Raw genomic sequence first — 16,466 nt, 5'->3', positions numbered from 1 at the left:
TTTTAATAAATAAATATTAAAAAAAAACTGTTTATTTTTTAATTTTAAATGCTCTATTTCACCTATCAGTACTATATGGAATAAAATTGCACTGGAAAATAGAATCGATATAAAATTAATTATTTCCCATCTATTATTATGTCATGATCGTAAATGAAGATACGTCAAATTCTGTGAGGACGGTTTTCATACACAATTCTCTATAACGCATCATAATTTTGTAACATAATATTTTTTTTTTCGATATTTTATAATTAAACTTATAGCATGCTAATAAATACTAAGCTACAAAGTCCGCCATTTTGCGTTTCATAGAAATGTGCCATAGATTAAAAAATGTATTTTGAGTTACGCATCATAGATTATAAAACGCGCTACAAAACACAACAGAGCGGACAGTAATTGTGAAAATGATTGTTCTCTATATTGAGAGATGCTTTAGAACGTAAGAAATGTTCCAAAGCCTCTGAGAGACATCATTTAAAGCGGGTGATTACTTAAAAGATAAATCCTAGGTTAGGTGGTCTTAGTGTACTACTGGTGCGGTGCGTTACTGCCCGTGTTGATACCTAGCGCATTGAACAGTTTCGATTTAAGGTTCATACGCGGCTCGCTCGCTTGATTCGTGCCCTATAAATTAAACAAAACAAACAAAAAAACAAAATCAAAATTGTGCAAAGAAAATTACATATTGCGTGTTCATACAAGAAATTACATAAAAGTACATACAACAAACCGAAATTGATTGAAATAAATTTTTAATCTATACTAATATTATAAAGAGGATTTTTTTTATTTGTAACTAATAAACTCAAAAACTACTGGAGTAACATAGACTATTTTTGTTTAATTCCCAACGAAGAAAGTCGCGGGAAAAAGCTATGGTTAGGTTTATAGGTAAATACAGTACGTAAATAAATAGACATGTAGATAAAAATAACATATAAAAAGACAAATTACACATAAAATAAATGTCCCAAAAACCATGATAAAGCTTGTGTTCCAGATTAGTGCTGTGTTAAAATATTAGCAAAGTAGAAATGTGTACGTTTAATAAAATGTCTAGTATATTTCTTCAAATATTTAACACAAAAATATACATCTTAATATTGTATCGAGTCAATAAATTAATATTATTAAAGAAATTTTAATTATTTAAACTTTTTTCGTAAGCATTTTAACACTTTCAATGCTACTAAAGTCACTTCGCAAAACATCATTAGCATTTGACGTGTTAAGCTTACCATATTTATTATTATTAAATGATTCAGTTTGAAGTAAAGGAATAAAATCTTTGTGTAAGCAAAGCCTAGCCATGTTACTTTTGTGAATCCGCGTGTTTAAGTGCAGTGAGATGATAAAGCGTTTTTGCAAAATGAACGGCCCAATATTATTTTGCTTTAAAAATCATTTTAAAGTCGTATTATTAAAAAAAAACAAAAATGTGCTTAATTATTTACCCAACTTAAAACAATCTGTAATTATTGCGCGGAATTTCGCTGTCCTAGATATGTGATAAAAGTATAAAATCAAATTTTTTTCAAAATTATAAAAAAAAATTGCCAAAAACTGAATAATTCCTTGCTTCGTTCACATATCTAATACAATGTTACCGCATTTTAACTATCCATAAGCGATTACGTAGCACGCTAGTCCAGACAGACAGACAGACACAAACAGAGACCTAATGCACGATCCTAACCTCGTCGTGTTCTGTCGGGGGCTCGGCTAAGTCGCGGCCTGCGGTGCGACGCGCGCGACTCTGTTTCACACCTTCCAATGCCTAATTTAAAATTATATTCAATAATTGCCTAATAATCAATTTTCTTGACAATTTCATTGAACAAATAATATAAACAATTTTAGTTCAATCAAAAATATTATATGAAGATTAATTTTGTAAGTACATTATATAATTTTGAAATATATAACTTGATTTTAATTTAATTGTAGTAACCTTCATTTTCTAAATACGCAAGTTGACCTCTTTATTGGTTAATTTTGGTTAAAATTATTATTATATTAAAATTATCGTAAAATAACTAATAAAACCAGTTACAGTGCTTCCGACATTTATTAAAGCTAATTAAATTGTTAATAATAAAACTTATTATTTCACATTTTGAATGGACTATAAAAAAAACATTTGGAATTTCTTCCACGGCCCGGATTTTTTTGTCTATTTAATCTATGGTATACAAAAAGAAATGCTTTCTCTATGGTTAAAGCCAAAGATAACCTAATGTCTCATACAAATCCATATCTACGAAAAACATTGTAGTATGTTATTTTTTTATTTTACTTCAACATAAAAAACCTATAAAATATTCGGAATACAGGTTAAAAATTAAACTTTAATATATTTTTTTATCATATTGTAAACTAAAGCAACATAAAATCTAAAAGCTAGATATTTGGTATGTTTATTTGCTTAAAAAAAACTTTCGTAAGACATTATAATAAACTTATATAAACTAACTCAGTGAGCTGAGGGGGAAATAATACTAGTCCCACTCACCCTGATGAAGAGCCCCCGATGGGCTCGAAACTAGTTAGAGCCGCCACCGGACGTATATACGTGTGTTTAGCCGTTTTTATATAAGTTTATTAAAAAATCTCGTACTAAAATGAACTAAGCTATTTAAAACATTGAATATATTAGAAGATAAACTACTGTGTTACAATTTAAACATCTGTAATTTTCCTCGGCGCGGTCGCGTTATTGTTCGCGGCTAGTTTTTGCAAGACAAAATGTTTGCTCCAATTGACATTTTTGTCTTGTTGCCGACTTACTTGTACGTGCTAGGGCAGCGTGCAAACGGAGACAGTTATCAATAACCGTACAATTCCACTGTGTTATTACAATTAATACATCATCTCATACATTGTAGTAATACAAATGGCATGGAATATTACGGTAAGGTCTAGTACACACTCGACGCTTTGAAACGCGCGTTAACAACTCGGATATATTCTTACATATTTGTATTATATATCGGATGAAAATAGCAAAGGCAATCTGCCCCAGAAATAATCACAAACGAAAAGTGAGTTACATAACTGTAAGTTTTTTTTTTCATAAACAAATCTCGCTAAGGGAATACTATTAACACATTAGGTATTAAAATTTTTGTTTGTCAGTTTTTTTTAATTTCCCAAAACCGACACCTAGAAAGAACAAATCCTGCAAATTAATCTATATCTAAATTATTATCCTGGATCCCTGGCAGTGCATTGACTGGAATGGAGATGTCAGAATCGTTATAGCGCGCGTTTCAAACCGCCTAATGTGTACTAGGGTTTAGTGCGAGTTGGAAAACAAACTCATATACGTGGTTATTTGTTTAAAAAAAGATATTAGTAATTATTAATAAATAGTTTTAGTGAACTTAAATTATAATAACATAATATATGAGTATTTTTTTTAATTAGTGTTGAATAAACCATAGGCATTAGTAGAAAAATCTATGGTTTAACAAGCAATAAATCAAACAGATTTAAATGGAAAATATTTTCATGTGTTTTAAATTAAAATGATATGCAATCTACTGTGATTTTTTTTTATTAAATACATAAAATGCATATAATTTCTCCCCCCTGTCAAATTATTTAGGCATCAGGCTGCAAAAAGAAAAGAAAAAATGTCATCGTGTGATGTCACAAAATAAATAAAGGAATCCATTTCAAAGCGGTTTGATTTAATGCGGCAATTAGTTACATGAAAGTGATATATATTTCGGGAGAAAGTAACACAACTGTAATATATTTTTTTTCACAATAAAGTGAAATTTCCTTTTAGGGATCGTCCATTAATCACGTGACGCACGAATGGGGGAGGGTTTCCGAGAAAAAATCACGGGGGGGGGGGGGGGGATATCACGTATTGTTTTTAAGTACGTAAGTTATTCATGACTGTTAATTATTGTATATTATTCTATATAAAATATATTTCATATCTTTATTAGTGAATGTTAATTAAAAAAATAATATATTAAAAACTTCACTGTTGCTTTGTAAAGTACCCGTGAATTATATTAAGGGGATGGAATTAGTCTAAAACCTCATCATACACCAAAGGTTAGGTTAGTGATAAAAAAAAATTTGCTTAAAAAAATCACGTGATTAACAGACTGCCCCTTAGCCATAATTCGTAAATATTCCAAGATATTTTTTTCTCTAATAGTAACACTTCATAGTATTATTTATTTGTGTGTGTGCTCACCTCTTTCCTGCTGCGCAGTGCGCAGTCCTCCAGGGTCTCAGCGGCCTCGTACTTGCCCTGGCGGCGGTACAGCGCGCCCAGGTTCTTCAGCGTAGTCGTCACTGTCGGCGAGTCCACCTGCCGTCAATACCAACACTTGAAGCTCTACTTACACTGGCCTTCTATTGACTTTAATTCAATTTCTCGGATAAGATATGAAATTTGTTGAATTACAAGCTACTCTTTTAATAAAACAGTCCCAATATAGGGGTGTCTATAATCCGACACAGCCCTGGATAGATTTCTGTTATACGAAAACAAATTTTAAATTAAAAAAAAACATTTATTGAATTACCGCGTGTCTAATGTATACGTAACTAGCTGACACCCGCGACTCCGTCCGCGCGGTACTAGAAAAAAACTCAATACTAATTAAGTTTTTTTTAAAGCTACTAAGCTTTCGTGTTCTTCCAGACTATATTCTACATCTGTACCAAATTTAAAATCCATGCAGCCGTTCTGGAGATACCTTCTAACAAACATCCATCCATACATCTAAACTTCCGCATCTAATATTAGTAAGATTTACCTTAGCCGCCTTGTGCCAGCCGCCGTACTCTCCGTACGGAGCATTCTCCTTCTGTAAGTGCTTGTTCTCCTCCCTCTCCTCCGCCACCTGCCAGATCGGCTTGTTGTCACCTGCAACACATCCTTATATACTAACTATATACATATATTTATATAGTAAATATAATATAACAAACTATGTCTAAGATAGTTATAAAATATAGAATATAGGTTTGTCTTAGATGTTTTTGTATATCCATCAAATCTTAATATTATAATAAGTAAATATAGCTATAAATTAACCAATAACTTATAAAAAAAAACGAGAAATTATTACAAAAAAAAAATAATTTATAAAAAAAATTGAAAAAAAAAACAATTTCTCGCTTACATACTTAAAAACAATGTGACACAAGTCGGGAAGGTGTGACACAATCGGCAGATAAAAAATTAAAAAAAATTACAAAAAAATAAAAAAAATGTTTGCCTTTCCTACCTGTGCCACACTTAAATAATCCAAACTTGTGTCACTCACCTAGTAATTGTCACACTCTCCAAACTAACAAGAAAGAAAACAAACAAACAGGATAACAAATAAATAAAAATATTTTACAAGACATCGGCATTTAATTTTTAAAAATACATATTAAAAATTATAATTCATCTAAAATTTACAATTCAATATAATTTATAAATTAATTTAAACAAAATAAAATGGCTTAAAACTTTTAAAACATAGTTAAAAATTGTAAATATTTTTTTTTTCACTTTGGCAACATTGAAATCGTAATTTTGGTATATTTTAAAACAACCATACAAACTCCCTTTCATAGTAAAAGTGAGTTGAGATTGTCAAACTATTTTACACAATGCTTCTATGAAAATGATTCATAGACAACATGTATCTTATTATTTTTAATTGATTTTTTTAATTATTTATTATTAACATATACAGCGTGTCCCAAAATTCAACGATAAAACTGTAATAGTGTATAGCCAGATCGATAACTACACGAGGAAAAATACTAAACAAAATCCAACTCTTTTTGTTTAAAAGTTACATTAACTTTTCTTAGAATTTGACACCCTTCACCATATGATTAGACACTGTGGCTAGAAGTATGAAGATATTCCTGCAATATTTTTTTATACAGCTACCTAAGTAAGATTTTTTTAGTATTTTCCCCGTGTAGGTATCCATCTAGCTATGTCCCAATTTCATTTTATCGTTGAATTTTGGAACAAGCTGTATAAAGCAGCAAATAAATTTCGCATAAGAAAATCTAAATAATTCAAATGATTTCAATTAAACGTGACATTTCTTTTCATACAAATCGCCATCCCTTTTCTTTTCTTTGAGAAAACAGAGACAAACAATACGTGCCAATGTAACAATTTCAAGGTTACAGATATTTAAAACATATGTTTATAAGATTCTAGTCTTGTATACGGTAGCCTATTCGATTTTTTTGTTTTAAAATAACAAAAAAAAATCTGGATTTATACAACAATGCAACATGCTATACATACCAAGCAAGCCTAGAAACTATCTCTTATTCCAACACAAAGTAAAAATATCCCGTAAATTCCGAAATATTATTAAAACATTTTCTCACATAACTTAAAATATTAAAAAGGGTAATAGCTGCTATGTATGGAATTGAATGTATGGAGGAATACATTTTACTATTTACAAGATTTTAGCGTTAATTTGGAATGGAATAAAGTATATAAGCAAACAAGGATATCTTGTCCGGTGAGAGGCGCTACTATCGCGTTTAGTTTTGTCAGAATATTTTTAAAAACTACATAAGACATAGAATAGCCATAGATATTGTAAAAAAAACTAGGTATGACAGCTAAATAATGAAAAAGATGTTGACACATTTTGATATCAACAGGAGGGCGTTAGTAAGCTATTATAATTTCTTCTTCTTGAGGTGCCTCTCCGACTAGCGAAGGTTGGCGATCAGTTCTCTATATATTCCTTTGTCTAATATAATTTAGTTGTGAATTGTACTCACAGGGTCTGATTTCCTTGTTATTCCACACATAAATTGTATTATTTTATGTCCTGTTTCTGAATCACCAATTGAATTAAATAACGATGAAACTTTAATTAACACGTTAGCTGCCGTGATGTGTCCGACAAGCCATACTTCCATTCAACACCTCGCTGTGGCGTTATAATCGAATTGTTGTATACAGAGTGACCCGCAAAGCCCCATTCAAATGGTTTTGAACAAAATTATTATTTTTTCGTTTTTTGAAAAATCATTCTGGCAGCTAATGTGTTAAATATTGAAATCTATTTGAGTATAGAAAGTCGATTTTTAAATCGATTCATAATCGATATGGTGGTCAAATTGAAAGACATCTATCGATTTAATAAGACATGAAATTCATCAACAGAAATTTCCTTAACTCCTAATATTATCAAATATGAACTTATTTAATTGCGTCATGCGACATTACCAACTCTAAAAACATATATTTAAAATTCAAAATATTATTAACAACCATTTTTAGGCAAAAGGCTTAAATTTTTCATCACAATAAAGAATTCATAGTAAAAGCTTCTTTTGGTATTAAAATACTTTTAAATTCATTTTTGGTATAAATATAGGAATTGTGCTTGTAGATGAATACGGTATATTGAATTTTATTACATTAACCGTGGGTTTCTGAGCTCAGAATCTCCTTAAGAAACATATTGTTGCCTCTATTTTGAGAAACAATGACAGGGATATATCTATACTAATATTATAAAGCGGAAGAGTTTGTTTGTTTGTTTGTTTAAACGCGCTAATCACAGGAACAACTGGCCCGATTTGAAAAATTCTATTTTTGTTGGATAGTCTATTTATAGAGGAAGGCTTTCGACTATAAATTACGTTGCGACCAATAGTTTTTTTTTTTTAATTAGATAATGGTCTCAGAAACCCACGGTAAATAACTCTTGCACTGATGAAACTGGAAACATTTAAAACTTATAACTTAGGCAAGAAACTTAAGTTCTTAACATTTAATTTACAAAACCAAAGTTAAATTTATCCCCTAATAAAACTGCGTTCAGTCTTCTTACATACAAACTCATACATAAACGCTTAAATAACTTAAAAATTGCCTTCTTGTAACATGAAATATATAACTTAAATATGTATTAAAATTCAATCTATATTTATCCAAGAGTACATTGCACATATGAAAGCCTCAAACTTATATAATTTTAAAATAACTATAGTTTATTGCACATAAAACACTAAAAGCTAAAACTGGAATATTTGCCAACCAACCAAATAAAGATGAATTTTCTTAAAACATAAGTCATAACGACAAAAATTACTAATAAAACTAAGCTAAAAAGCAAAAAAATGCACCTAAAACTCATTTGAAATTTTAACTTAACACTAAACAACTGCCAAAAATTATAACAGCTTTATATTATTATAGTATATAACCTCAATAAGCAGATATAAAAAAAAAACAAAAAAATCTAAAAGTGCTTGTTAAAGGAGTTTTTACACTTTAGCAGCCATTAAATCTAAGAAAAAAGAAGAAATTTAAAACTTTTGAATTTAGTAACGTCAAATCGGTTTTCTATGTCTTTCTGTTATTCATGTTCTTACAATATTAATACATTTTTCTGCAAACAAGGGTTTTTTATTTAAAGCCCTGTACAGTGCTAATAAAAAAACATTTCTTAGGCAAGATATCAAATAAAACTTAATAAAATAAAATATCGAGTATTTATCAAATGCAAAAAAGAGATCTACATTAAAATATTCTATTCCAAACATACATTTATATTTTTTACATACATTAAAAAATAAAAAAATATTTTTTTTTTATTAAAAAACAAAATCCTAGAAGCAAAATATTCATTGTAAAATTAATTTAAATAACAATATTTAATTATATTTAATATATCAACTTTTAAAATATTATTTATAATGCTAGTAAGATTTTGTGCTTTGGTCCTTTTTACAGTAAATAAAACATGCACTAAATCGAGAGAAATTAATTAACCTTGATTTCTATAAAAAAATAAACAAAAAATTAAAATTCTTTCAAATCACAAACATTTTCAACAATTATAAACAATAATTAACAAAATTAATTAAATTAAAAACACGAAAAAAGATTTTTTAATTTTTTGGGCAAACATTTTTGTGTTTTAGCCAGGTGTATATTTAAAAAAAAAACGGTCTGAAATTAACATAATAAAAAACACTTATATTATTTTAAAACTTAATATTATATTATTTCTCTCAATAAAGCATATAAACCTATATACTTAGTATTATGTGTTTATAGGAATGTATGATGTTTATATACATCTCACACCATCTTGTTAGTGGGTATATAAATGACCGCAATTTGTTATTTTTTAGGTTTTTTTAATGATGCTATATACTCTGAAATGATAAACAGAAAAAATAAAAAATATACAAAAAAAAATATATATAAAAAATTATTACTAAACAATCTGATAAGAAGATTTTTTATAGTCAATTTACAATAATGGACTCCCTCAGTGAGCACTTAACAACTCTGAGACGTGTCTGATGTTATCGACAATATAAATATTAGGTTATTTTCCAAACTTACCATCAATAGTGCCGAATTCTCTCTCGTGTGCGCGCGTCAGCACCTGCTTGTACAAAGTCTCTGCTTCCTTGTATTTACCCTGTACATACAACATTTATTTATTTTTTCACTTTCATTATGAAAAAAGTACGATTTAGTAGTCTACTAGCTATTATATACTTTGTTAATCTTAATAAATACAAAATTTTGGATGGATGTATGGATGAGGTGGAGAAATATGGAAAAGGCACAGGCCATTTAATGGGGGTCATGACTATTTTTAATCATGTTTGTTTGGATGTATGGATGGACATTTGTTACAAAGTATCTCCGGAACGGCTCAATGGATCTTAATGAGATTTAGCATAGATGTAGAACATAGTCTTGAGGGCATAGACATAATTAAGTTTTTTTTTTATAAATTTCTCTCGGAATAAATAAAGGCTAATCAATAAATAAAGAAAGTAAATACTAATTGATACCAAATAACTGCAGTACTGGTATTCGAATCTGGATGAAATTTGTAAGAAAGAAAGAGAAGTAAGGAGTTAGCGAGTAGAGTAGAGTAGCGAGTTAGAGAGTTAGCGAGAAGAAAAGTATGTGACCTGCTTGAGGTAGCAGGAGGCGAGGTTGTTCTTGGTCTTGGCGACGTTGGGGTCGTCGGGGCCGAGCTTGCTCTCGTAGATCTCCAGCGCGCGCTGGTAGTACTGCTCCACCTCCTCGTACTTGTTCTGCAAATATTTATAATAAAATGAAATTAAAATACAATAAACTATTCGTCAAAACGACTCAAACGAGCACAAATTGTATAAGGTTGGGTCATTGCGAAGTTCCTATGACCTTCCAGCTCCCTCATCAGAACTGCACCACGTCATATTAATGCGATTTACATATTCATGCTAAATTTCAGCTCAATTAGTAACCGGACATGGATCAAATTTTATTTGTAATATTGTAAACATCAGGACAGATTTAAATAAAATATAAACTTGTAAAATAGAAGAATGTACATCAATGATATAGATATTTTCAAATATCTTGCAGGCTCAAGATCAAGTGCGCGGACCGAAATTGCTCAGCCTACATATTCTTGTGAATAACGATGATCAGTAGGGTTAGGCAAAGTCCATTCGCTCCGTAGCGATTCCATAACGAATTTCAAAAATGTATGAAACTGAGGCGCGACAATCACGTGACTTATCGAAAGTGGAATCGCTTTATAGCGAATGCACTTAATGTGACCCCCAGAGCCGGGTAGATATTTGCCAGCTTGTTTGTATACCTGGTTCTGGCAGAGCAGCGCGAGGTTGTTGAGCTGCTTGGCGACGTCAGGATGGTCTCTGCCCAGCACCGCCTCTCTGATGCACAGCGCGCGCTTGCACAGCGGCTCCGCCTCGCGGTACTTGCCTGCAACACAAACATACATACATACATACATACATACATCGCTATTGAAACTATCGATCTGCAATTGTCTAAATCATAAAATCGGACTTATATTATAAATTCGAATGTTTAGATGGACGGATGAATGATAGTCTGAAGGTATCTCTAGAACGACTCAACGAATTTTGATGAAATTTGGCATAGATGTAGAACAGTCTAGAAGAACACATAGGCTAGTTATTAAATTTCGCGTGGACGTAGTCGCGGACAGCTAGTACAGTTTAAAGTGATGAGTGGGATGTTGCGTGTGGGGTGTATCTCACCCCTCTTGCCATAGAGCACGGCGAGGTTGTTGAGTGTGGCGGCGACGGCGGGGTGGTTCTCCCCCAGCGTCTTCTCGCGGATGGAGAGCGCGTCGTTCAGCAGATTGGCCGCCTCCTTGTATTTGTTCTGGTCTCTGTAATAATCACGTAACATTTCAATTCTACTGCTTTCTTATATTAAATTATTATCTCTGTTTTTTCATAGACAATGAGAGATGACAAAATGTTTTTATTTAAGTCTTTTGTTAATGGAAACTCAAAGTAAACTGTCAAATACTCCAAGATAGCACTTAGTATTATATCTTTTAATACTTAGAAGGGAGCTTTAGTTACTTATTTAATTACCTGTATACGAGGGCAAGTATATTGAGCATGGTGGCGACATCAGGATGATCATGTCCCGAGGTCTTCTCCAGATCCTCGAGGGCCTGCTTGCAGAGCGGCACGGCCACCTCGTAGCGGCCCTGAGACGCGTACTGGATCACCAGGTTGTGCAGCGTGCGCAGCCGCGCCGGGATCTCGTACCCTGCGTTCACCTGCTGCGCGAACTGAGACGGCGGGGTAGGGGACATCGCTGAGGAGAGGAACATTAAGTTAAACGATGTAAGATAAATACATTTATAAACAAAAACTTAACCTACTTATTCTCTTTAGACAAAGATAACAATTTATACCATAAACCCGATACGTCAGTGGAAGCCAACAGTCAAAAGTTTATTTGCTACAAACAATCTTACATTTGTTGTTCCTGTTATCATCATGGTCGTCATCGGGGAAGAGGTCGACCATTGGGTCGTCGCGTTTGCCGTCCGCGGGTCCGCTGCGGCTGCCCTCAGACTCCTCTGTCACGTCGCTGTCGTATTTACTATAAGAACAAATAAATATCTTATTATGAGCCTTTTTATTCTATTTGGCGGGACAAGGACACGTGCACGTTTCGCAGTGCCCACTCTCTTCCTCCCTTTACGCCCAGACATACCTAAATTTTAAAACTATTGGAAAAAATATTCCGAGCGGTCAAAACACTTGAAAAGCTGTATAAATATAGACTTACCGTATAGAGGCCATAAAGTCGAGATGTTTGTTCTCCTCCTCGAGCTGCGCGACTCGCTGCTCGGAGGCCTGCAGGCGCTGCTGTGCGGCCGCCAGCTCGTCCCGCAGCCAGGCGTTCTCCTGGCACAGCCGCCGCACCTGCGTCCGCAGCTTCTGCTTCTCCGCTTCCACTGACTGCAGGTGTGACGCCAGAGCCATCATCACCTACAAATGTACACCAGGATTAGGGTATATAAGTATAGAATTTTATATAACGGTTTTGTAAAAATCTTTTACATTTCGATGCATAAATTATGGGAGATATTCTTGTGGTCAATATTCTTTGAATTCCGAAGAATAATAATTGAATCAACCTTCCTTGCATTTCATTCTATACAAAAATTGTAACTCACTGGTCACAAACACACACTCTCATATAAAAGATCCACTCACTTCATCTTTCTGATAAAACACATAGACATAACAATTTATGATCAAATTCCCCTCATATACAACACAAAGCAATATCAACAAATAAAAAACTAAGCTTAAAACGAATTGGAAAATATTCTCCTGCAAACCAAACAATAGTCACGTACAGACAACTCCGAACTTCCCCAACAAAAAGGGAGAAATATGACTCAAATTCCCCATCCCCCTACAAGGCTTTGGTGCGTCATCCTTCATCTCCCGGGGCGCTTTGTACTTCGCATCAATGGAGCGCAAACCAGCCTTGATTAAGGGCTGCAATTCCATTTCCAACCCCATGTTAGATAAGCAACTAGTGTTGTACCGCATTATATCGAAATTCTACTACGAATTCGAATCAAAGATTTTTTTACTTATTTTTAATTTTCATTCTTTCATTTACAATATTTATATAAAACATGGGTATACGACGAATGACACTCATTCTCTAAATCCATCAAACGGTTATAATACTCAGGTCTACGTCTACATACATACAGAATATCATTGTCTGTCCTTCAGGTACAAAATATAAACATTTAGCGTGTCCGCTTTCAAACACTACGTTTAACTGGGAGCTTGTTAACAGCATAAAGGTAGGAGATAATCCCGTGTATTTGCTAAGCGGTGTTGGCGCATAGACAACGTTATGACATCTGTACTTTGTCTATGCTCTCGGTGTGCAAACTGCATGGAGGTTTTAATTAGACGACTTTAATGAGTCGTATCTGAAACTGCCGTATAATCCACTTTTGCCACAATATTTAAATATATACTCTCATTTTATTATTAAAAATAGTAGGAATGTTTAGCCATTTTTTTTAATTATAGGCATAAGACTGGTCACAACGAGCCAGTGACATCAAGTGGGATGAAACCTCGGAAAACAGTTTAAAGAGGACTAATCTAGTTTAGATAGATAGATGGATGGATGGATGGATGGATGGATGGATGTTTGTTTGAAGGTATTTCCGGAACAGCTTCATGAACCTCGCTAAAATTTGGCATAGATACATAGTCTGGAAGAACACATAGGCTTTATAATCCACGCGGACGGAATCGCGGGCGAAAGCTAGTCATGTTATAAGTGAGTTTTTTTTTGTCATGAATAGTTTTAAAACTAATAATAAATTCTAGTTAAACGGCGTGTTTCAACTACTATCTGAAAAGCAATCAGCAAACACTCTGTAAAGAAATGCCTACAAGTACGATCTTTTCAACGCCTGACACAGTTCTTGAGAAGAAACTCGGCCGGTACAAGTGTCTCTAGAGTCCTTTAAGGCATTAAAACGATCTAGGCCGCTCCTCAAGGCAGACTACTTCAGAATTATATTAGTACTAGCTATTTCGAGACTTCGTTCGTGTGGCATAAAAAAAAACTGAGTATTTTAATCATTATTCCAGACTGTATTTAGTTCAACCGTTCTGGAGTTAATTAACATCGATACAACCAAACTTGCACATTGAACACCAGTTCAGAACTTTGTCCATCTCATTTTTTTTGGATTGAATTACTAATAAATTTGATAACATCATCTATCCCTATGACATAATTATGATTCATTGTATTACATCATATGTGTTTATATGTTAAACAAATAAATAGCAACTGTTAAAGAGACGAAGAAAACAGACAACATGTTTTTATACAAATGACACTTGAAACGAAAATAGTTACTTAGACTATATAAATAAAGCCTGGGCAGGTTTCTGATATAAATGCTGAGTCATACTGGACATTGAACTAAACAGTGAGTCATAAGGCATTCCTGTAGTGACGATAAATTGCAGGCTAATGCAAGTACTACAAGCCGCCAACGCAAGCTGCACAGCGATGCTTTGAACACGAGTCTACGGTCACGATCTGATGGTACATTGCGCGCTTGAAGGTTGAATATAAATTTTATGGTCTCAGATTTATATAACATGGATGTAATGTATTGGGTACATTGCTGATTTATAGCATAGTACGTTACTTCGTCACAGTTTGCAAGGATTGCAAAAGCTTCAGTCAAGACCTCAGTTATAATCTAATAGTGGCCTTTAAACTACATAGAATGTCGCATGTTCTAGCCAAATTATAAACGGCCAGGATTCGCATCTTACCGGTGACATAGATAACATTGCTACACATTAAGGTAAAGATGTGTCGTGGATCAGTAGAGATGTCAAATACCTCGGCGACTCGGAATATCCTACGAGTCACACTCATAGGCTTATGGAGCAGATGACCTAGAGCCGCCAAGATATTTGAAAATACGTATACCAACCTGTGCCTCTCCCAGGCCCAGCTCGATGGCATCAATGCTCTTCCTCACTAGGGCTGCTTTCTCGTGTTCATGTTGAGTGTTAGCGGCGAGACCGGCAAGCAGTTGCGCGTGCTCAGCCCGCAGCGCCTCCAGGCCCGCGGCAACCGTACGCGCGCCGGCCACCATCTCCTCCTGCGTCATCGCCGTCATCCTGCCCAGGGATTCGATCTTCTTTCTGTGAACAAATGAAAAATACAACATTAGATATTATACTTAAAGTATGGATAACGTGAGTTTCCACTGTTGTAACATTTTACAAAAAGATATGTTCCTATTGAATTTCAACGAGCCCCAGAATGTTATAGTTATGGGCGTCCATTGACGAAATACGATATTACAGTTGAATGAAAACACGATATTTACGACATGTAAACGTGTGAAAAAACATCAAATACATACAGCTATTTCAAGTAAATTTTATTATTTAACGCGACACTGAATTGAATTTTATTTTGTATCCGTATTTTACAAATAAACAGTTTTTCGTGCACAAACAATTCGTGTCAAAGCAATAAGTTGCAAGGTTGAACTGCAAACTATTTATTGTTTCTATTATATGAACAATTTATATACCAACACTTTTCTATCTTAAAACCATAGACAACAAATTATTTCTTGCTATAAAATACTTTTTATAGTAGCTATAATTCTTATGTACTTTTTAAAGGCTTTAACTACTTAAGTACCATCTTTAAAGTGTAACTACATAAGTAGGTACTTATATCGTAAGTTTTACTTAGTAAACAAGTTCGCGGAATGAAGTGATAGCGAAGTCGCGTACTTAAGTTGAATTTAACTAAATTATTAATTAAGTTACTTTAATTTATGTCGTGTTTCTAATTAATTTACATTGAATAAAATTCAAAAGCTATTAAAATGTAATCCTCATTTGTAATATATAATGAAATATTGTACCGAAATAATTAGTTTTTTTTAACTTTTTTTTATGAAACCTTAAACAATAAAGTTATGTTTAAGATACGGGTTCATTGACCCGCGCCGAACACACCGCACGCACGGCCCGCAACGGATTGCTTGGTTTGTATGATTTTACATAGTACTGCGTTTATCATCCGAGCCGCCCGCGTCAAAAAACAAATCAAACCCCTTTATTCGTTGTTATACAATCGAACAATGAATAATTAAATGAAACAAAAGACTGTTGCAATTATAAAAAGATACGTATTTGATGAAACAATAATCTTAGCGTAGGCTTTCACTGCCATTTGTTATCTTTTTTTAAAACGAATGAAAGTAATTACAATATTTTTAGTCGAGTATTTTGACAATGGAAATCAACGGTTATACACCAGTTTTTGTTTAATTTAGTCACTCAAAGATTCCATCTAAATCTATCAAATCAAAACCGAGTAGAAAGTATCGTAATAATTTATATCACTCCCGATGACAGCTGTATAATTATCTTGACAGGCGTTAATAAAGATGTGTCAAGATTATGACAGCTGTCAAAAGGGTAAGGTTATTTGGGAAATTCATGGTATCCATTGAAAAATCAACATAACTCGTGTGTAATGAATTTCTAAATTACAAGATAAGATTTTATAAAAGCGGTGAAAGTATAATATGATT

At 33.1% G+C, this 16,466-nt stretch overlaps 1 protein-coding gene across 3 annotated transcripts in view; it reads right to left on the bottom strand.

The window, feature by feature from the left end:
- Nucleotides 1–16,466, bottom strand: part of Klc (kinesin light chain) — a 40,341-nt gene continuing 23,875 nt past the window's right edge. The window contains exons 3-14 of one of the 3 annotated variants that reach the window (XM_013306726.1): nt 14,838–15,051; nt 12,122–12,324; nt 11,805–11,932; nt 11,413–11,641; nt 11,068–11,201; nt 10,641–10,765; nt 9,964–10,089; nt 9,380–9,458; nt 4,791–4,900; nt 4,223–4,339; nt 1,703–1,783; nt 1–630 (exon numbers count right to left, since the gene is read on the bottom strand). In XM_013306726.1, the coding sequence (XP_013162180.1) occupies nt 535–630; nt 1,703–1,783; nt 4,223–4,339; nt 4,791–4,900; nt 9,380–9,458; nt 9,964–10,089; nt 10,641–10,765; nt 11,068–11,201; nt 11,413–11,641; nt 11,805–11,932; nt 12,122–12,324; nt 14,838–15,051 (1,642 nt within the window). In that variant the 3' untranslated portion in view covers nt 1–534. The remainder of the gene's footprint in view (nt 631–1,702; nt 1,784–4,222; nt 4,340–4,790; nt 4,901–9,379; nt 9,459–9,963; nt 10,090–10,640; nt 10,766–11,067; nt 11,202–11,412; nt 11,642–11,804; nt 11,933–12,121; nt 12,325–14,837; nt 15,052–16,466) is intronic. The other 2 variants (XM_013306727.1, XM_013306728.1) reach the window with 2 other exon arrangements.

Source organism: Papilio xuthus, unplaced genomic scaffold, assembly GCF_000836235.2.
Source record: "Papilio xuthus unplaced genomic scaffold, Pxut_1.1 DF828177.1, whole genome shotgun sequence".
NCBI classification, from domain to species: Eukaryota; Metazoa; Arthropoda; class Insecta; order Lepidoptera; family Papilionidae; genus Papilio; species Papilio xuthus.
Note: the sequence above shows the minus strand (reverse complement) of the source record. Positions and strands in the feature narration are given on the sequence as shown.